General features: G+C 29.9%; 2 protein-coding genes across 3 annotated transcripts in view; one reads left to right on the plus strand and one right to left on the minus strand.

Annotated features, from left to right (window-relative positions):
- The window catches only part of LOC113554983, a 28,808-nt gene extending 13,418 nt beyond the window's left edge, over positions 1 to 15,390 (plus strand). For both annotated transcript variants that reach the window (XM_026959222.1, XM_026959220.1), the window contains exons 2-3: positions 8,709 to 8,943; positions 12,577 to 15,390. In XM_026959222.1, the coding sequence (XP_026815023.1) occupies positions 8,709 to 8,943; positions 12,577 to 13,415 (1,074 nt within the window). In that variant the 3' untranslated portion in view covers positions 13,416 to 15,390. The remainder of the gene's footprint in view (positions 1 to 8,708; positions 8,944 to 12,576) is intronic.
- Positions 15,391 to 15,451: 61 nt separating this feature from the next.
- Positions 15,452 to 23,406, minus strand: LOC113554982 (probable protein S-acyltransferase 23). The gene is made up of 8 exons (XM_026959219.1): positions 22,651 to 23,406; positions 18,924 to 19,223; positions 18,697 to 18,842; positions 18,517 to 18,613; positions 18,285 to 18,437; positions 17,656 to 17,831; positions 17,056 to 17,221; positions 15,452 to 16,443 (listed from the first exon to the last, which is right to left on the minus strand). Exons 1-8 carry the CDS (start codon positions 23,128 to 23,130, stop codon positions 16,252 to 16,254), a joined length of 1,710 nt encoding a protein of 569 aa, XP_026815020.1. The 5' UTR covers positions 23,131 to 23,406; the 3' UTR covers positions 15,452 to 16,251.
- Between the last annotated feature and the right edge of the window lie 1,045 nt (positions 23,407 to 24,451).

Here is a 24,451-nt window from a genome sequence, read left to right on the forward strand (position 1 = left end):
CTATTCCTGCGGTGGCTTATTATATTATTGCATATTTGAATATTTAAATTCCAGCGCTGTGCGTTACCGCATTTTACCCAAAATATATAGGTATTATAATAATATAATAATATACGGTCGGTATACTTTTATATTCAGATAAGTTAATGGAGGCAATATTTTCGGTTCGTGTTCGTGGCGCACAAAATAGGTTTGTGTCACCTTCCGCGGTTACATAATATATATATATATATATGGTAGGCTTATTTCCAAAACGAAACGAAACCGCTTAGATGCGTTTTTGGAAGTCAGTATTATATAGGTATATGTAAAAAGAAATGTAAATTTTATTGTTGAAAATACGTGTATACACTACATACTGAGATTTTGAAACGTTTTACTATAATAAAGAACATACCATTTACGGCGGGTAAATGTATAATAACTGCATATCAGTAACAATATGGAGGGGCATACTAAATATTTTTGATTTTGAATTTAAATTCAAGTTGGCATTCGATTTTCATTTCGTCTGTGTTGAAGATCCACTTCAAACGCTTAAAAACTAAATATTTGAAATAAGTAAATCGATACGACGATGTTTAAAATTATTTACAATATTAGTAAGATCACTTCGACCTTATAATAACCTTAGAATTAAAGACTCATTGTGTTTAGATTGAACAAGAAATGTTGGTTAAGCGAATAAGTAATTTATAAATGCATTATTCTGACGTGAAAACGAAACAAATACCAATCAAAATCCCGTAATTATATCTATAGATATAAAACCGTAAAAGAGTTATGAAGTAGCTTCTCACTATATGCAATCAATGTTTACTGACTATAACGTTATTGCAGAGATTATATAAGAGCTTATAACACCCGATGTGTTAGAAATGTCAAAGGTGGTACAAGCTCATTGATGTATTATGTTCCGTAATCGTGTTGACAGGGTCGTCACACATGTGACGAATGATCTCGTACAGAGGTATATCAAATGATCACATTATATTAACTCATGACACTAATGGTATCCTTATTGATATGTGTAATACAAAATATTATACAGTTCGCATACAATGTAGACAGTTTGATCTTTAAGCTCTATTCTTTTACTTTTTTTTTCATCGTCGTCATCATGATTCGTCTTTGACTTTATAATAATATAATAAAATCGGTCGCCCACTGATTTTCTCGTAACTATAATATGTGTACAATATTATAGTCTCTTTAGACGTATTAAAATGCTTTCGAAAAATGTTCACGTCTTTGGTCTGATCATAATTTTACTTGGAATTTACCAGTTGGGGTTTAATTGAATTTATATACTGTTGACTTGTAAATAATAACAAATACTTTTGCTCGACCTAAATTACAGCTATAGAGGTCATACTAAATGGAAAAATGTCGAAAGATTGCGATAAATTACATAGTTGAAACGTTTATTTATTTAACTTTTTTGTTTATTGTATAATTTAGTATATTTTAGTCGTGATTCAAATCGAAAAACATTGATTATTTTTTATGCATTTGTAAAATAATTCAGATAATTGTTAAGCAAATATAGTATTATTAATAAAAAAATATACAAAATATTAAACGATTTGCTTGTAATAGTTATATACGGTACAGATCCTTATTATTTTACTACTCTAAGTACTCCACTAACAATATAAAAAGTCTAATAGTTTGCGCGTTATCATGATGAATCTACATTATGGGACTATAATATGGGTATTATGGTTATTAAATTGTTTTATTGTGGAGTTAAATATGCATGACGGCATAATGCGTATACGTAAAAAAATACCGCCTGAAACGTAGGCACAAACTATATGGTATATAACTATATATAGGTACTGTAATTTGGCATTTTTCATTACACGAATTATACATTATTATGACGACGGGTTTCGGTCTGATTTCTATTTAAATTCGATGTATAATATTATTCATTGACCGGCAGTTCGCCCGGGCAGCAGTGAACACAATAAAATGGCAGTAGTGGCGTGCAACCGTCCTGCCAAAGTTGCATAACACTGCAATTGTGAAGGAAAGAAAGATAGAGAATCGCTCCGATGAAAAATCTAGTACCTAAATAAAACATGTTTATACTTTGTACTTAATGTTGCGGCGACATTATACTCGTACCCGCCTATAATATAATACTGCTGTGATGTAAATATGCTATTTTATTATGATACAATTTATTATTATAATATATACGATATACCTATATACGATTTGCCGAGTGTTTTACACATATTACAACAACAGTATTTGATTCCGCCGTGCCCGTTTATAATAATCATAATCGTATAAAAGGCGTACGTCTTAGATTTCGACTGTCGGAAGGACGGCGGCAAAAGTGACGTAAAAAAGTAAATAAAAATTGTCTTTGCTAACACGTGCGAATTCTCAATTAGGCGTGTCATGTATTTCGTGTCGTACACACACATACACACACACACACACACACACACACACACACACATATATATATATATTTATGATAGAAATATATTAGACGGGCGTGCGCTCGCGAGCGATACAATCATCATCGGGGCGGTAAACAATAGGCGCCCGCCGATCTCTCATGAATTATTCAGGCCGCCTCGCTCCACTCACCTAAATACTTACATTTTCGCGCGTTCATCAAATCAACAGAAAAAAAAAAATGAAAATAACGATAATGATTTTAATCGTGTAGAAAATACAGCCCAAATACCCGAGTACCTGCGTCACGGTGTGCCTGTACTACACTTACCGACCTATAAATATATATACTGCAACATTATATAGGTAGGTACCACGCTTTATTATAACCGTGTGGTGTAGTAATGTACTTACTACACAACGACACTAATAAGATTAAATGCACGTGCAAAATATTGTAATTCATAACACTATGAAATATTGGGCACGTTGTCACATTCGTTCGCGCGTGGAGGCGCTCGAGTGTTTTGAATCGGACCCGAAACGAATCCGGTCGGTCACGGGCAGAACTTGACATCGATTATATTATATATGTACGCGCGACGTGTTTACTTTTTAGTCTTGTGTTTTGTATACACAATATAAGTGTAGTTATAAACCTATTATACGCTCGATGCATATAACAATCATTTATGTATGTGTACTACCCACCCGACTGCCACGAGGGTCAACTGTGTATTGTGTATAACTAAATAATAACTATGTAATATTAAAAAATAAAAAATAAACAATAATATTATTATTTTAATAAAAACGTATAGTGTCGCTGCAATCAATTTCAATCGACCGCAATTAGTATTAGTCATTAAAAACTTTTTTTCTTTTCGTTATTTTGAACATTCGTTGTATATATATATACATTGCGTACATTATAAATATGTCACATTACATTGATGACGTTTTAGACAAAATGTATTCTTGATTTACGTTGAAAGTTCAACATGTTGTGAAGTAAGTATATCTATAATCTATGTATAGGTACAGTCGGAACGGAAGTTTCTTTAACAAAATCGTAAGCTGCTGTTATAATCACTATGGACGGCAATAACAAATTTTTTATTATAAATCAAATAATAATTAATATCATAAGAAACAATCAACACGTAAGCTTAAACACTGCGTTATTTTTTAATGAAAATTTATTATCGTGATTCGTCACCCACGCATAATATTATATTATTGTTTCGTTTATACAAATATATATATATTTAAATATGATCGCAATTCGTTGCCATTTATGGAACTCGAGTAATATTATAAAAGGTGGGTAATTACGTGATGTCCATTATAATATTTTGCAATTAAGTTAAATATTACTAAATAGGAAATTATAATGAAGCAAAACAAAAAAAAAAAATAGTTTGGCCGACACAAACCAATGTTGAAATATTTACATCATGGTAGGTAGGTACTCGTTATGTTTTGATTTCAAGCAATTTTAAAAACTTTAGATTAAATTGAAACTTTTAGAAATTGTTGTCAGAAAAAATATTTACATTTAGCCGCCGGACAATTATCACATTCCATTCTTTTGTACGATGTGAATAAAATCATAATGTTAAATTAGATCGAACGTTGATTTTAAATGTGCGACGTGTTTCGAAATATAGTGTGAAAAATATAAACACGAAGTATAGATATATTATATAGTCTACTACCGAATCGGTTGCGACGACGATCGTGACCGTACTCGAAACTTTCTACTCTAGTCCTCTCACGGAAGTCGATGGTGTTTTTTTTTTTGTAAATAATATCGTTACGTTTTGACACCCGTGGTCCACAAGATTTTTCTCACAACACTCAAGCATATAATAATAATAATAATAATAATATATAAAAGTGCATAAGTAAAGTTGTAGAAATTGTCGGTGTTATTAAATTGCTACATTATTCTTTTCTTTCATAATTAATAGCTAGGTAACCATACAATATTAAATTGCATAAATTAGGACTATAACACTACATATTATTACTCCTCCTTCACAAAAAATAGTCTATACTATAGAAGTATAATGAAATAATATTTTAACAGACGTGAACGAAAACCAAGTAAAAATTATCAATTCAAACACAACAATTTGCTGATTAACATTTTCGTATACATAGATATTATACTTTTAAGCAAATGTATTCCAAATATTTGATTTTCCATTCTCATAATTTTGAATCTTAAAAGAGTTATAACACACGTAGTTTCTAGGCATATTCAAGCCTAGTTATTAATTTACTATATACTATTAAGGTTTTATTTACTTTTTAGTGTATACTTACGTTATTTTTGTGAATTAGTTGGAACCTATACAATATTTAATATTTTCCCAAAATACGTCTGTGAGTTTTAATATTTTCTAACATTATTATTTCAATATATTATTTTCAATTTGTTAAGTTATTTAAATTGGATGACCTAAAATATTTATAAAAAATAATTCTGCGTGGTTGAGTGGGATGAGACAACAGCATTAATGATCGAGCCTAAATTACGGTGTTTGAAATTCAATATGTTTACAGTATTATTTTATCCGTTTGATTTTTATTATTTATTTTTACACGTTCTTAAAATTAATTTTATCAAATTGCAGTTATTTAACATTATAGTGATTATTTAAAATTTATCTCGTAATAGTAAAATAAAATGGTTATTTGAAAAAATATGTAATAATTTTAGATTTTTTTACGATCTACACATTGATTTCAACAAACTTGAACGATTACATAAAAAAAATATGTTACCTAATTATAAGATGTCAATACTAAAATACGTATATAATTTACATACTATAATATATTATCGTGAAGAAGTTTCGCGACAAGTCCCTATCTAACAATATAGTATAGTAATATTTCCTGGTATACATATTTTAATATAATATACTATAATATAATACACCTATAAAGCAGCATCTGCAGTAGCATTGCTACACAATATTCATGTAACATGCAAGTATGAATGTATGAAATATCCATATTATACATCTCCTATAAACAAAAATGAGCAAACAGAAATATCTATAAGAAGACTTATTTTTCTCGTGGGCGTGAAAATTAGTAATGAGTTCTTCTCTATTTTGTAAACCGGTGTAGGCTGGACATATTGACTATTACGAAATGTCGCCTTGCGGTTAATGTATAGCTATACTGCATGCTGTGAATAATATTGCCGGTGACGTAAATTGAACAAATATAATATAATAATTTATATTATATTATGCATATTGTGAACATAGGTGTTCCTATACTACTTTTTTTTTATTATTATTTTAAGAAATGTAGATGAAAAGTAAATTTGTCAAAATTACGAAATCTCCAATATTATTAATTTGTGTAAGGAACTATAATTTGTGTAATTTATATATATATATATATTATATGTATAAAAAAAATAAATATTCGTGATTTTCCTTAAAAGGTAAAAATCAATTAATCATTTTCTTATTATTCATGACAATGGCTATGCATTATTATATCACTGCCGTGGTTGCGTATAGTAATAATTTTAGTTCCCAAACCAGATAGTATAAACGATTTACGTTTGTATCAGAAACCATAATAAATTGTACTAGCTAAAATATAGGTCTTCTATATGTCGTATTCCATAAACTATAAAAAGGTAATACTTACTTATTATGTATAGAAATCGGGACTTCTTATATTTTATATTTATTTTTTGTGATGTTTGTAAAATATAAATTTGTTTTGTGAAATGATGAAATTATATACAAAAACTTGATACTTTCATACTTCATAAAAAAAAGAAATATGGAATATTTAACAAATTTAAGCTTTTTGTAAAAATTATTTCTTTCATATATTATTATGTTTATACATTTTTTTTTCAGTATTATTTTTGTACATAATTTTAAAACATTTTTCGGTAAATTTTTGAAAAATTTTGAAAATTATTTGTGCAATCAGTTCCTAGTCTTGGGAATAATTAATAATAAAAATTCAGGTAAGTAGGTACCGCTCTGTTGTTAATTAGGTGTCGAGTAGGCCACTATTCTAGGTGTGTTAAATTTGAATTCAACAATATATCATTGTATACAAAAAACGATTCTGAGCGGAAACGGTCTATCAGCCTATATCACCAAATAATATGTTTTATTTAATATAGCTACTTAAGTCATTTATTATAATATTATGTTATATTATTATTAGTATTTAATTATTATAATACTATATATTCATACCATAGTCTATCAACTTATATAACACAATATTTAAAATATGATTTTGTAAATATCGTAAAAAAAGATTCAAGTATCTATAAATAGATAATGTTTTAAAAGAAATCAAAAAAGAGATTGTTTATAGTAAAATTCATAATAATATAAAATACATAAGTTTAAGATGTTTAAGTTTCGACAAATAATGTTTTTAAATTTAAATAAAAAAAAAATAATAATAACATTGTTATTTTATCATTTGATTAAGTTTTTGCACCCAAATTGGAACTTAACATATCTATAAAAAATAATGGTCTTTATACATGTTTTAGATTTTATACTTTTAACTACTTGTCTTATAAGAATCTTGTATTAAATTTTTAAAACAAACTGTAGTAGTTATTTAATGGTAAAACAATATTTTGTATTGACAGTGTAACGTAAAAAACAATACCCTTATTCTAGACTCTGAGGTTTTAATATTGAACATATTTTAAGAATTAAGTTAATCTCTAGTATAAGTTTATAAAAATCAATTAAATAATTTTACTTACTAATTATTATTACTTACTATTTATTGTAGGGAATGAGCTAAATCAAAGATGTATTTAATTCATATTCTTCTTATTATTTTGTTAACTCTTATTAAATACTTACTTTATGTTATGAATACAATAAACATATTACATACTAGTAAAATGATAAATATTATATTAAAATGTATTTATTCGTTTTATTTAAAAAAAAAATTTCCAAACAAACTTTTGAAATAGCTATACATATTTGTTTGTACGTGGATGAATTACAAGTTTAGTTCTCTTCAGTCTTGACGTATGTGTGTATTTATAAGTGTGTACGAAATGACACGTAAATCAGCTCCATTGACTATCGAGTGTATGAGTATACGCTGAATACACAATGAAACAATACGCATTCTCAGTTTTTAACAACATATATATATATATAATATATTTTTTCACTCTATGTATACAATTTATAGTCGCTTATGTTACTCTGAATAAATCGTAGTATGCATTACTACTACTACACTATTACATGTCTACATAATACCATAACTTGTCATAAACCAGTCGACTGCAGTAAAATAAGATAGAAAAATATCCATATGAATATTTTGTATTTTTGCAGATCCATTTTACGAGTAGTGAGTACGAACACATAGGTAAATTTGAAAAACAACGCTCACTATAACGTCTATAACTGATTAAAAATGTCTAATTATAGGTACTATTGGTATATATAGTATATGTACATAAAAAAAATATTGTATATTATATGGTGTGTATTAAAGTTCAAAAAGAATAACAATATTGTAAATAAATGTAAACGTTAGGAAATGTACGTAGATACCTAGTATATGCATTTTAAAGAATAGGTTCTTTGACGGACAAATACCTTAAAAGGCACTGGACCAGCTATACGCAAGAAAAAATGTGTGTATGTGTACCTACCCATCAAAGGTATACTCGCACTACATGTTGCTTGGTTATGGTTTGCTTTGTCTTGTCCAGTCGGCTATACCATCCGCCCGTAATGTAATAATTATTATCATCAATAATTTGTGAGTCAAATGTTTATTGTAACCGGTTGATTAATATTATGTATCAGATTGGAATTTTTCGTATTGGTAACCAAAAGATATCTATTGATAGAGGAATATTGTTGACTATTTCAGGATGAACAATATAATGTTTACATAATACACATAATATATTCATTAAACATGATAATGGCATAATGCTAGTATTTTATTCTTGAAACGTATGTATAATATAACAAATTATTCTTGTTTCATGTCGCTGAAAAGTCGCTAGTTCAGAGTCCGATACTCTATGTTAGGTAGAAGGTTTCTACGTCATCGTACATAATATATCCACCCGAAGTGCAAATCGATAGGTTGTTTGAATACAGTGTTTGAAGTAAAAAGTCCAAACATATTTTGTATTTTCAATCAAAAAACTTATAATTTCACAACATCCCATATCATTATTCTTATTTACCAACTTTTAAATTGATTAAGTGTACGAATATTTTTATTTTCAGCTTGCCATTTTGGGAACAGTAGCATCCAAAATTGATGGAGGATGGGACACAGAGCCGAACACACAGTACCATATACAGACGGACGAGGGGCCCGAAAGGTATTTCAAGTATCAAACCATTAGTGGTCAGTACCGTAAAGAGAGGCGACTACAAGATGGAAGCGTGGTCGGAACTTACGGCTGGGTAGACGCAGATGGGTATTTGAGGCTTAACGACTACGTAGCCGATTCGAAGGGTAAGTCCGTGACACATTCGGTGTTCAATATTTTTTCTTGTACTTAACTAATAAAATAAACAACACATTCCTTTTAGAAATTAACGCAATATTTTGTAAGCATATTATAAATTATATTTCTTGAATTCTCAATAAGCATAATATGATAGATTTACGTAATAGCAATAACACTTTTTTTTTTTTTAAATCGTGACTTAAGTGTAATAATTTTATACTAAATTAGTTGAGTGTAATATATTATAATATTGTGTACTCTAAACTATAATATATGCACTATACTGTATACATTAGTTTTTGTGGTATATTTAAGACTCAAGTGTTGAAAAATATGTCTTACAACAATATTGCATTATAGAGCAACATTACATGTACGTTATGCAATTTCGTTAAGATCTTTTCGAGGTAGTTCTAAACATAATTTTTGAGTCAGTTATCGTTCGTACTTCTTCACTATTTCACTATACATCGTAAATCTTTCATAGTTCTGTTAAAAAAAAAAAAAAAAACGTGTTTTTATATTAATAGTTACATAATTACATAAAAAAGTATAATTCTCTTATAATTGTTTTTGGGATCAAACATTTATGAAATTAGAGTAATCGACTACCATTATGTGAACATGACTTGAATTTAACTGTTTTTTTTTTTTATATAGTACCCCATAATTTGTTACCTGCTTAAGCCTTAAGTCGTATACTTCTACTATACTTACTTTTCTAACATAAAAATATTTTTGTTATTTTAGTACACTGTTAATTGATTTTACATTTGATACCAGTTTTTTATTTTATTTGCATGCTATAAATCATCAACAATAAAAGCACGTTTTACTATTTAACTAACAATAATATTGTAATTAATTGCAAATTATTAATTACTAAATGTACTATTATTTTTTAATCGTTACTATATGTTTTAATGAATCAATTGCATACAAAAAATATCAGAAATAATACTGAATTATCTGTATTTATTAATAAAGCCAATTTACAATATTACACACACAAGAAAACGTATTATAAAATGTTAAATTATTATTTAGATTTTATAATATTTCTACACAATAATTAGTTATTTCACCTCAATGAAAAAATGTAACTTAATTTAAATCGGTATTAATGCTAAAAATAATTAGGTAGTAGGTAGCATATTATACTCTATTTACACACACAGAAACTAACTACTTATTATTTAGCGTAAAATATAAGTAGGCTGTAGGTATATTTATCATGATTCGATAGTCACAATTATTTAAATTTATAATCCTTATAAGTTATTCATCTTAGTGATCTAAATAAATCATTTTTGTTTTTTTTTATAAAACATGAGTTTAATTTATTTTCACAACAGTGTGTTGAAATTTTATAGTAAAAGTTATTATACTACGCACTACACTCATTACACACATTTTATGTAAATTACAAAGAAACATTTTTTAAATATGTAGTTATTAAAACAACAACATAAAAGTTATTTTCTATAAACATAATAAAGTGTAATATTATCAACCTATTTATAACTCTCGATTAAAGTTTTATACTAAAATAATAATAATATAATTCAATTAAAAGTTATCAAAATATTTATATATAAATATAGAATATTTTATAAATTTATATAATATTTTTCAAATTTCGATTACAATACTTAAAATTGAACGTTTCTATCTTAATTAAAATTTATGATAAACTCTTCGATAAATATACATTTTTATTTGCAAATTTAGTATTTTTATGGCAAGAAGGAATATTTTCAAATACTTCTAAATTCAATATAAAATGAATTGTTGCTATACATTTTTTTTATATGTACTTAAAAATTTTTTTGTAAAAAGAATTTAGATTTACTTTTTATGATCATTTAACATTTCACTAATGTTATAATAATAGGTAGGTATATGGACATGATCAACTGACTTGTAAATAAATTCACTTTGTATTCAAGACATGTCGATGGTATTATAAACATAGTCCTAAATTAAATTTAAAAATATTCTCAACAAAAAAACAAATTATAGCTTTTAATACGTATGACTAAATGGAAATAATGTAAAAATAATAAAACATATACAATATAATAATAAACTGTGAAAAATTTATTGTCGTATCTACCAATACGCTACATCTTTATTAAGATAATAAATTGCACATTTTTATAATGTTTAGAACAAAAACAGTACATTTTAAATATCACACATAAGATTGAAATAACTTTAAATAAATTAAAATATTTCAATCATTAAATAATAACAAACAAATAAAATTAATTAAAGGATAAATTAATACTAACAGATATTAGACCTTTTAGTATAGGTGCATACTAAATTTTTATTAAATTAAATATAGCTTATTTCAGTATTACAAATATATATAATATTATTATTAACAACAGTAAAAAATTTAAATTTTTTATAAACTGAAACTTAACTGAGAAACTCGTTTTAAAATTATGAGCGTATAATTTATTATTAAATATTGTGAAAATTAAAAACTTGCTTTAGACTGAAAAAATAATAACGAATAATCATCATTAACAATTTAATACAGATCACCGAGGAAATAAAATTTAACTAAGGCCTTAGGCTTAATAAACTATTTTAAGTCCCTTTGTTAATTCGCTACTGTATATAATGTAAAAATAATGTTATTTTTAAATCTTACGTGTATATACTTAAATGTCTAAATATATAATCGGTAATAATATCACAAGTTAATATATTATGACCACTTTATATGGTACATACTAAGAATGGAGGACGTAATTTTATTATTATATTATGTTGCATACGTGGGATGGGCGGAAACGAAAAAACTTGTCCAATATAACTATACCTATTTTTTTGACAATTTTATAACACTGCAGCAGTATTACACGGTTAAGTTGTATTTATAATTTATAAAAAATATCCATTTAAACGTTTAATTCAAAAACTATTCAAATGATTGCCTTTTAAATAAAAATGTATTTAGCTATAAAGATATACAAAATCAGTTAAATTTATATGGATTTAAATCGGCGTTCAAAAGTGACGATTTAGGAAATAAAAAATTGTAGAAAAATTACAATTCTCGTATGTATTTATACAGCCACCAAACATTACATTTTTTGACTTAATCAAATTAATTAATTAAAATCATTTTCTTTGACTAAACAAAAACCAATAATAACAAACTATGATCGATGAAAGCAGTGTATGATTAACATTGTCTATGGCTTTACCACTAACTATCAACTAGTCAATACGTTTATACTATACAACATCCTAACCATTGTCCATTATGATGCACAGCGTATCCATTTAATATATTTGCAACTTTGTTCAAAAAGAAATGAAGCCTTTCAAACATTTAATAATTCATAATAATTATTATTAATTCACATTACTTCGTTAAATTTTATGAAGATATTCTGTCTTTTGAGCACACCTATTAATCATATTTTAACAGTTCGTAATAAAAGCATCACAAATATTATTATTATTATTATTATACTTATAGAAGTATTATATTCGTATATATTTGGATGGTCGAATAAAATAGATTATCGAGGTGAATTTTACGATTAGTATTTTCGAATTTTCTGAATTTAAATACGCGTCGAATAACCATTACCGTGTGTTTGTATGTGTCACAGGTTACAGAATACTGAAGAACAAGAAGCTGTTCGTCGGCACTCAGACGCCCGTCGGACAGGCCGTTTCGGTGGCCAAGTACACGGCACCGGTGGCTGGCACGGCCGTTTCCGCGTCACCGTATCGGTCGGCCACGGCCACGGTCGTTAACCGGCCGGCGGCTGTCGTAGCGATCACCCCGGCGCCGCCCAGGGAATCGTCGTGGCGCGGCTCGCCGTTCGTGTATCCATCCGACACTCAATCGTCGCCACTGCGATTCCCCGCGGGCGGTTCACCTCCGCGTTCAGTGGCGTCGCAGTTCCGGCGGCCGCAGCCGAGCAGCACACCATCGCCCGCCGCCGAATACTATTCCGTGCGGCCGGTGGACGTCAACTCGATCGCGGCCACCGGCGATAGCGGCGACGGCGACGAAGACGCGCGACGACCTTACCGACGTCGTTCGTCCTCGTCCACCACGGCCACGGCCTCGGCGTCCACGGCCGCGGAACACCAGCCGCTGTACGAACAACCGTTGCGGCCGCACACGTTCCGGCCGGCGTACCGGAAGGTGGTGGACTTGTCGGCCGGTACTACGCCGGGACCCCTAACGGAACAGTCCGAGTACGACGGCGTGTCGTTCGTCCGGAACGGCTTCAAGTACTACCTGCCCCGGCACTACCACGAGGAACAGTCGGACGACGCGGGCGACACGCGCGCCGGCAGCTTCGGTTACGTGGACCCGTTCGGCATCAGGCGGGTGGTCTACTACAACACGGCGCCCGGCACTGGGTTCGTGCACCGCAAGAACAACCGTTACGTGGGCCTCGGCGCCGAGCCCTACGACCCGCGCCCGCCGCAGTGATCGGGCCGCGCGCCCATACCGGCCCGACGTCGACGTAGGTCCGGTCCGGTCCGACCAATAGGTCGTCGTCGGGTTAGGTGTCTGCACGTAATACGCGTGTATAATATTATACAGCAGAACCGTAACAAACCATAATCACGCAGCCGGTCGCCGGGGGAACATAAAATAATATCGTAGTCGTGTGACCAGTGGCGTGTTTAGACCTAGGCACATGTCCAACTCGAGGGGGCACCGGGGCTTTTATAGTTACGTTATAAAGAAAATACCGGACATTTATTTTCATTTTTTTTTTTTATTTAAAGTATATTCATGTTGAAAATAATTTGACTTTAAACATAAAGTATTTTATAACGTTAAATTCATTATCATTACCACTATATTTTAATAGTTTAATCTCTGCGTTTAAGGAGACCCCTACTTCCTATAGGCCTTAGGGCCAATGAGTTTCATAATGCGCCACTGGTTATACACACCGTTCCGTCATATATATATATATAATGTCGTATAGATGATGACGGTTGTATTATTATTACTATTATGCACACGAGCCATAACACAAAGTTTAGTTTAAGAGTACGCTTTCCTCCGGTGCAACGATGCTCGTAGGTACCTAAGTAGTTGTAATGATGATTAGTGTTAATGTTTTATTTTTTTCTCTCCTCTTATTACTATTTTCTTTTGTCGCCTATATAATAATAATGATTTAGAACATAACTATAGACGTAGCGCGTCGTTATACATAGAAAAACTCGCAATTTATTAGAATATTATACTACACACTCGGAGACTATAGGCGGGCGTGCGTTACGACTAGAGACTTGATGCGGATCGCACAATAAAATACGTAACATTATGTGTATAATTATTTTCAATACATCGCCATTATAAAAAAAATTAATGTCACCGTTCTTAACGGTGGTGATAATCAGTATAGGTTGAGTTTAGACTATATAAGCACTAATCAAAGTGCAGGATAATAATTTATTTTACCTATTATAATAGGTGTTGTAGCGCGCAGTGGTGTATTAATAAAATGAGTAGATGAAACAGATTGACCGCCAATGCCGATATTTATAATGTTTTGTCAGTTACTGAGAGTTGAAAATCGTTGTAAGGAATTATTTTATAATTTAGAAAAAAAAAATTGAGACATAATTATTTTTTTTATTGATAAAAATATTGATACAATATCCGTATAGTATATCTGAATTGTCCTAAATACATCACTGGAACGTTGCGGCACGTAATTATTAAATAAAATAATTCAAGTGTTTTCATGAATCTAACGTCAATTCGAATTACATATTTAAGTCTCTTTTTATAACTATGCCTCAATCTCGTTAATGTGTGCACAGCTAGTCAAAATGAGTATAACTTTAATTGTATTTATTAATTAAACGGTCAATGTATTTTAATATCTATTTTTCGAGGCTACTATTTTATACCATAGATCCGCCGCATCGCCTGATCAGAATTATCGCGTATAATCATATTTGGTACTCCCAAATACTAGGTAATAGGTATTATCTATTCGAGTTAATGTATATATTTTTTTAACTATAATGATACATTGTCAAAACAGTTCTCGTCCGGTCTAAGCGGACTTGAAACAATAGAATCACCAATGTTGAAACCTGTGAATGTAATAGGTACGAATCTCACAGATTGCACAACTACGGGTGATTATTATAGCCATTGTGTACCACAGCCAATAAATCTATACTCCATTGTCTTCAATCGGCAACTGTTTGCCATAGTAAATTACACTTATTATATAGTATTATTTTAGAAATTCTTGTAAAAATGTGCCACGCAAGCGTGCTCAATGTTGAGCAAATATTAATTTATTTTATACGTTTAATTAAATAGTTATTGAAATATACTAATATGTTACTAATATACGTACAAATCAGCGTTTGTGATTTTTTTTATATAAATATACAGAAAACATAAAAATAATTAATGAACATAATAAATAATAATAGTAATAAATATATATATATATATAATATATTTAATATTTATAGATAAAAAAATATAAATACAAATCGTACGAGAAGTGAGTTTTGTTTTGCAAAAATGTTTTTCTCTTTCTTTCTTTTCCTATTGTACCTGAACGCTGGGAAAAAAATACGCGAATCTATACATACGACGAACGCACGTTTTATTGTATGCAAATGGTTATATATTTTATTGTGCACAACAGCTGTTACCAAGTAGAAAGTATAAGCGAAGAGTCTATTACAGTGTTTGAATGACCAAACAGGCTGTCTCCTATTTTTGGTTTGAAAAAGTAAAACAGGTATCCTAGCCCAAACTCATCATCATCGTCCTGTCGTCGGCATTCAAGATTTTTTATTTAACTTCACATATTATGTTTATATGATGATATTGCGCGATTTAGACGCATAATACGCTAAATAGTATTATTATCTATATGCAAAATGTGTGTGTAAAATATTCACTTCAAGTGTTCTGACGTAGCAAAATAAACATTTGAATAACAATATATAACTTATCTTTTTCCGAATACACTGAAGTAAAATCTGCTTGTACTCACATGTGTAATATAGCTTAAATATAATATTATTAAAATATTACGATTAAAGACGGTTTATTAAAATTATTATTTCGTATGATAATGAACGTGCAGAAATTTAAGAGGCAGAATAATATTGTTAAAAATGATCGGGTCTTATTAATTATTATAGAGACGTACTTTGATTCGTTTATCCGTAATTACCCGGAAATTGGTAATCACCTTAAAAGTGACGGCAGTTTAAGTAGATATTTTAAGTTACCTACATATTTCCTTTGTATATTTGTCCCTCCCCCCTCAATCGTAACAATTATATCTATCGCCCTCGTAGTTTGTTCTGTTTTGTGTACACCCGAAAAATTCCAAAACGTTAATTACAACGCCTCTAGAGAATGGGTTGTAGTATTTGCCTCTGCTGTTTTTCAAGTACGTGTACTTTTTATGGTTGATCATCTCGTTTCTGGTTAAATTCATCAATGCGTTGATACACTGTGTAGAACAAAAATAAACACAAAAATATGTATTAATTAAAACGTCGGAGAAACTTTATCCGTAAATGCTGATACAGGTAAGCATAAAAAATACATATAAATATATTATTATATATAAATATTAAAAAATGATGAAAAGTGTGTCATGTCAATAGAATGTATACTACCTACATATTTTTTTTTTTTGAAACATGGTTTGGAAAATCGTTACTTTATTAAAAAGCTAAAAATCTATATTATAATTTTATAATATTTTTTGGTCAACTTTCACTTCAAAATAAGGGTTTTAAGCTTTTTTTTTTGAAGTTTTATTAAAATATATACAGTTTATAAAAATATGTAACGAATAATACAAATAGAAAATGCATAAAGCTAATTTAGTATAAATACCTTAAAAGTTAGATTATAAATTTCTTTAAAGTATTAGAAAATATGACGTAAATTTTAAAACTTAAGACTTAAATAAAATTCTGATCGAGATATTTAATACTATACATTATTAGCAGGTGTGTGTACATAGGAGTAAAATCACATACATAGACACTCTATAGATATTATTTTATATGAGTATAATATAATATGGGTATTATACGAGTAGGTATATACTTACGATCGTCGCAGTCAAGGCCCAACTCAAAACACCAAACGCGAATGCTTGCAATAGTGCCAGGACGTAAAATACGTTAAACCCTTCCACGTTGATCGTGCAGCACACCAAGTAAATTATGTACGAACAATTCATGGCTAGACTGATGACGAACCAGAAGAACCATGACCTATGAACAAATCCAAATAAGCATATTCACGTTGCACGTTAATCTAGGTTGCAGGGTAGTATTTTAATACACTTATAGTATATACCAAACTACCATACAACGGCATATTATATGTTTATTTATTGCTACAAAAGACTCAAAAATATAAGTATACGAAACCAGAACAGTGGGATTATCTTTTCAATATTAAAAAAAAATGTTCTTTATACATCAATGATTATTTCAGAATTATATTTCCATAAGAAATAAAATATTGGGTTGATATTCCACCCTAACTATATAGAGATCAATCATGGCTATATAGAATAAATTAACAAGAATTTTGGATCTTATATACGTTTCATTTTCTACTTATTTTTTACGTAGGACTGTATGAAACCTTAAACTAATTAATCTTAAATTATAAAAAAATGAATACTTTGGTCGAACTTTACCTGTTACTAAGGCCAATGCAATTCATAACGAATTGACAGTGGTGGTCAAAATGTTGGACACATCTGTTGCACAGTCGGCAGTGTTTAGCACGCAAGGGTCTTACGCAGCGACACGTGTGACAAAGTCTTGACAAAATATCTCTTTTGGTACCCATGTCACACGGATAAAACGGCAACTAAATAAATTCAAGACAAGTTTTCAAAAATCAACAAAGTAACACGACTTCAGATAATATAATATATTTTTAAATGAATGATAATAATTATAGGTGATATGTATACATAATAATTAACCATAATTAAATGTATCATATAATTTTAATTTTGGTATAAATTAAGTGTATTTTAATATTCTTATTAAGCCACCGTAGTATTAATACTATCTTGTTTTTTATCTTTGAAATTAATATGATATTAAACACACCTTTATTATTTACATAACTATGTTAAGATTTCACGTAGATTTGTCACGTCATGTATTGTTACCAAATTCGGATACCGGTTTAATTTATATAATGCATTAATAATAACTAAGGATTTACATTTTAAGATACATAAAACAATATTTCTATTTATGAATTTCACACATAATATTGATAATGTTTTTATTCAATAATTAATATAATTACTTGTCTAATGGTTTGAATGTAACTCCCTGAATCGATTGGTAAGAATCCAGGATCTGATTGTTTCGTAGTAAACCAACATATCCACATGAAAATATTCCAGGCTATATACGTGTAGTGACAACCTCTTGTTAAGTTCCACGTGACAGGTACGATCTATAGTACAGTCACATAAGACTATTAAAAATCGGGATATACATCAACATTTTACAGGTAATTAAAATCACTGCCTCACTCTATATATGTAAAGAGGATACCACCAAATCAAGAAAGAACACAAAAATAGCAGCAAAGGACCTTTTGAATACGCCGAACTTCCAAAAATTGCATTTCTGTAACAATAATATTCAGATATTTACGATACGTATTGAAAAAAAAAAAACTTTGAATCTGCAATGTATAATAATAGTCTTACAACGCTTTGTGGAGAGGTACCATCCACTTCTTTCTTTTCTTGATCTCTTTGTTCAGCAGTCCTGCGATGTCCTCATACCTGTGGTTCACGGCTAGGCCTAACGGAGTTTTGCCGTTTTTATCCCTGGGTTGTAACGATATTTGACTCTGTAACGGCCAACATAGGAATGTCCATAAATCGGCGACTTTCGATCGATGATGTTTTTTTTATTTGTTTTTTTTACGTACGTTCTGACAAAGTATTTCAACGCATTTGGCACTTCCGGAAAGGGCGGCCAAGTGCAACGGCGTTGACCCGAAATTGTCAGCTTTCGTCAGATCAGCTCCAGAGTACAACAACAACCTTATCAGTTCTGAGTGACCTTTGTACGAGGCCCAGTGTAATGCCGTGTCGCCATTTATGTCGGTCAGGTGGTGTAGAGCACCCATACCTAATAGGAAACTCGCCGTAGAAGTTTTACCAAACATGCTGGCGGTCATTAAGGGCGTGAGGCCTTTGAAGTCTGATACGTTTGGATTTACTCCGGCCTTCAAAACATACAAGAGTTACGTTTAAATAGATTTATTTATCTTAATTTTTTTTTCACTCACAATTTATATAACATCTAAACATTATATATAATATTTCGTATTTCGTTAATCATTTAAAATAATTGAATCGTGAGTCGTGATTTTTAAAACTTTTAATTAGTATTATGATAAATTACATATGTAAAAATATTGTTTTAAATAATATAATAGTGTAGTATATTATATTATTATTATGTGCTATAGTATGGGTTTGGTCTTAATGTTAATCTGTCATCTTAGTAGCATTTCAAGGTTCTCAAAATTTCAACGATTTACATTCAAGATAATTATGAATGTTACGTTTTATTTTTATATACCTACATGCAAATTGTATTTTATGGGTCATGGTTTTTATATCATCGAATAATAAATTATTCACAAAACAACAAACGTGAAATTATTGTACTACAACTATTAACTATAATTATAAATATCGCGCGGGTTACGTACAAGTATACAACTTAATTTATATTGTCATAATAAATTATAGAAGATTATTGTCATTGATAGTTAGGCTATCAAAATATCTCCATCAGTCTTATAAACATCATAATACCTAACATTCAGCAATCAAGAATAATAGTTAATAAATGTTTACATACTCGTATTATGTAATAATAATATTTTCGAATTCTTAGCTGGGCAAAGCTAACTGCAAGAGAAATATTCTATTATTTACGGTAATAATACGTAGTTTATTAATTATAAATTATAGAATTTCACTACTTTTTAGGTTATAAACAGTTAGGTTGCTATATATAACGATCACAAAACTAATATTTTAACTATAGAAGAAAAATCCAAAAATTTAATGTTAACGAAAATCGCAGGTTTGCGAAATCGAGTCAAGTCAATAAGTTCGTTTATTTTGTGAAGGCAACTCACTACTTTGATATATTTGTTACCATAATATTAATCTTTTAGGTACAATTATTAATAACAATCGAAAGTTAACGCCTGAAAAATCGACTGGAATTATATAAGTAGATGTATTCAATACACATCGTGATATTATCGTTGATAAATAAATATTAACTATTTAATGATACTTACTCTGTATAATGTATATTATGTATTATTAAAAGTATAACAAAGATGTAAAAAATAATTAAGTAGGTACCTATTAGAAATTTACTTTTATGAGCTATTATGAAGTTTATAAATGTATACAAGAGTTCACAATTTACTTTAAAAAACACACGTACCTACGAGCGTCTTTAATGATAATTTCACACGTTCTTAAACGCAATTAAAAAAAAAAAAAAAAACAATTTCACTTAAACAATATTTTCTAAGTTTTGTTTATAATTATATTGGTACCTATATTATTATTTTCGAATTGTATTGTAAATAGTTGTTTGCTAAACAATATAATATATGTATATATTCTAAACAGTAATATTTAGGTATTAATATTAAATATGAATACGTAAATTCTTAAAATTTTCATCTTAATGTAAAAATTCGTTCATGACGGTAATATTATAATTTATAACACTTTTTATGATATAATTACTTTAAACCAATCCGTATGGACTGTATGTTTACATACGCAATATGACATAAAAATTGTATATATTATCACATTGATGTTTATAAAATTGCAGAGTAAAAGAAAAATATAAACCAATTCAACCGATTTCATTTTGTGCAGTATTAAATCGAAAAAAACATACTCCATAGCCTGGGATTTTGAAAATGGATAAATAGTTAACTTTTTAATATTATGCTGTTATACTCAAAAATAGTTAACAAATTAAAAAGCTAATCTAATTAAAATTTTTAACTTAATCAGTTAATGTTTTCAATGTTTATTATTCTATAGTAAAGTTAACTATTTCCATTTATCTTTAAAAATAATAAGGTATGTTAAAATCATGTATGTACATACTATCTAATACTGCAGTTAAAATTATAACTAAAATTAAGCTACGGATAATATTTCTTGATTTATAGCATTATAGAAGATATATCAATGATATCACATATAATTGCGCGTATAATTTCAAAACCCCTTTGATAATAAAGATGAATTTTATAGAAGAATATATTCATAAAACATGGTTAGTCATTTCTTATTTTTCATACCATGTGAAAGCTGGGCGTTCGAATAGCACGTGATCTAACTTTTAATATTACCTATAGTTGGTGATCTATCACATTTTATAAATATTTCTTTACAGTTAACTTCACACTTATTTTGCAGTATGTTGTATGTATTATATAATATTACTACTTCCGAACTATCGCTATACTACTGACTAACTATTGACTATATTAGTCAATATCCTATCGAAGCATAGTGAAGCCATGGAGTGTCATCACTTATCATATAATAACAAATATTTATTCAATTTTTAATTGGTAAACAAAATGTTTATTGTAATCGAATATTATCATTTGTAATTGCTCATTTTTATTTCTTATTTAACGTTTGATTTATTCATATAATCCGTTAAAATTAATAAAAACAAGCTATAGTAATGATTCATTACTAATGAATAATGTATTTTATATGTATTAGAATTTTATGGCAGATTACTAGTGAATTTATACGAACGCCGAAAGTAACTCAAGCACTATGTATAACCCAGCTACTCGAGGGTGGTAATTAAAACACGTTTTTCTAACCTAGTAAGTTAATAATTTCCTCGGATTTACTTTAAACTATACATAGATACCTATAGTATAACATTAAAGTCGGATATTATATACTATAATGTAGAATATCGTTTAACGTTAAGAGGATGCTAGCGTTGTATTTGTTGTCTCTCTCTAACCCACACGCAACATAGCAAATTTTACTTTCACAAAAATGACTATAACCATATAAATTTCTCAAATTAGAGTGAAATGACCTATTATAAAATTTAAAGTTAAGAACATCATCTAGAGCATTTCATAGGCGTTTTATTATATTTTTATTTTAAAACGAGTTATGAGTATTTTAAAATTGTAAATTTTTTATACGTCTTAAAAAACACATAACTCGCTTTAAAATAAAAATATAATAAAATGCCTATGATATGCCCTAGATAATGTTCTTAACTTTAAATTTTATAATAGGTCATTTCACTCTAATTTGAGAAATTGATATGGTTATAGTCATTTTTGTGAACGTAAAATTTTCTATGTTGCGCGTGGGTTAGAGAGAGATAACTAATACTACGCCGGCATCCTCTTAACAGTACAATGTTATTCACGGGTATCTATCGTGACTTATCGCAACGTCGGCTTATGGCTAGCGAATGATTCGAGTGGATTTTTTCCGTTAACTCGCCCACAGCCATACCACGGTTGACGGTCCGAAAAGTGGGTGTGCGCAGCGACATGGTCACCCACGTCTGTACAATCGTACGCGCGTATAAACGATCATGTTATATACCTGCAACAGCACTTGGACCGCGGCGGTGTGACCTTTGCGGCATGCCCAGTGCACCGGCTTGGAGCCCTGGATCCCGTAGCACGACATGTCCACGGTCACGCCCCTGGCCACCAGGTACCTGAGCACCTCGGCGTTGCCGTAGAGCGCGGCCCAGTGGGCCGGCGTGTAGCCCCATTCGTCTCGGAAGCTGAGCGCCTCGCCGCCGCACTTGTCCACGGCGAACTCGAACTCGTCGTAATCGCCGGCTTTGATGGCCTCCAACAGCGGCTTGTACCGTTGGTCCTCGGAGGTGTGCACGTCCAGCGAATCGGCCGAGCAACCATCGTGCATGCCGTCGTTGTTGTTCGCGTTTATGTCGTTGACGTTGTTGACGTTGTTATTGTTATTGTTGTTGTTGTTGTTGTTGTGGTGGTTGTTGTTGTTGTTGTTGTTACCGTTGCCGTTGCCACCGGCACTGCCGTTGCAACCGCTGCTCACCATGTTACGTCGCGCAGTGTTATCGATTTTTTCCAGCGTATCGCGTTGTCCGCCGAAGTAATAATAATATATCGTTATTTCGTGTACAATGAAGTACCTGTTATAATTCCACACTTATCCGGTGGCGATCGGGTAATAACGTAAAAATATTATAAAAAACGCCAAGTACGACCGACTAACGAATTAACCTGAAGATAAAAATAATATAATAGTGATACGAAATAATATACGTTTTTAGTGACTAGCAAACGAGTGTTACTCGTGGGTTCCTGCGCGCATTGCCCCGCGAGTCGTAATACGGTCGTGTGTCGAGGAGCGTGCGCGGATCGATTGTAAAGTATTCGTCCGCCGCCGCCGCTTCAGTTTGACCATTTCACTACACGCCTATACGATAATAATATTATACAACGCAAGTTACCGTTTCAGTTCAAAATTATGACTTTAAAAAGCTCAAAAGGATAAAAAAAAAACATATGAACAACAATAATCATAAATATATGAGCTACTCGTGCTTTGTGCGGGTTTGGTTAGTGTGGGGTGGGGTTACTCTACATTTTAAAATAATAATCACGACTACGGAGTATAGTCAATGTATTTGTTATCCCTCGAAGGACGGTTTGAACTTTCGTAGTTTATAGTATGCGTTCTGTTTACGAAGTCCAGAATATTATAAAAGGCGATAATGTAGGCAATTCTTACACCGATGCGACAGTTATATTGCCGTTAAAATTTATTAGGAGACCACTGTTACTAATAACAATATTATAATATAATATAATTTATTGACAATTTTATTATATCACTAATGTTATAGCCTATAAATATTGGATATCTACTTATAACGGATAATATAACTTTTGACTTCAGATTTAGATGCAGTGTAGTTATATAAAAGCTTAATTCAACTTTAGTTACTCGATTAATATAGAATGTGTATTAAATTAATAGATTCATATTAATATAATATATTTACTATTTCGGTAAATAAGTTTTTACCAATTGAACTAAATGGTATAATATATAAGTATTGCATGCAAATTAATTATAATTCCACTTATATAAGTTAATTTTTAGCCAATAACTATAGCATGTTAAATGTAGTAATATTAACAGTAAAATTAATTAATGCTAACTTATACTCGTATAGATCTATAACATATCTAAAACATATATCTAGTAATATCTTATTATATCTATAATACACATATAAAGACAATTTCTTAAAAATTAATAAGTTGTGTTATTGCTAACAAATAAAACAATATTATTCCAAAAAGTTACAAAAATGAATAATAATGATTTGAAAAATTAATTAACTAAGTTT

The sequence above is a fragment of the Rhopalosiphum maidis genome, chromosome 2 (genome assembly GCF_003676215.2).
Source record: "Rhopalosiphum maidis isolate BTI-1 chromosome 2, ASM367621v3, whole genome shotgun sequence".
NCBI classification, from domain to species: domain Eukaryota; kingdom Metazoa; phylum Arthropoda; class Insecta; order Hemiptera; family Aphididae; genus Rhopalosiphum; species Rhopalosiphum maidis.

Coding starts and splice junctions, on each gene's coding strand:
- LOC113554982 (XM_026959219.1), bottom strand. CDS start 23,130: ATGGTGAGCAGCGGTTGCAACGGCAGTGCCGGTGGCAACGGCAACGGT. Junction 19,224..22,650: donor CGGTCCAAGTGCTGTTGCAG/GTATATAACATG, acceptor TATGTTTTGAAG/GCCGGAGTAAATCCAAACGT. Junction 17,222..17,655: donor TGCATTGGCCTTAGTAACAG/GTAAAGTTCGAC, acceptor ATTTGTTCATAG/GTCATGGTTCTTCTGGTTCG.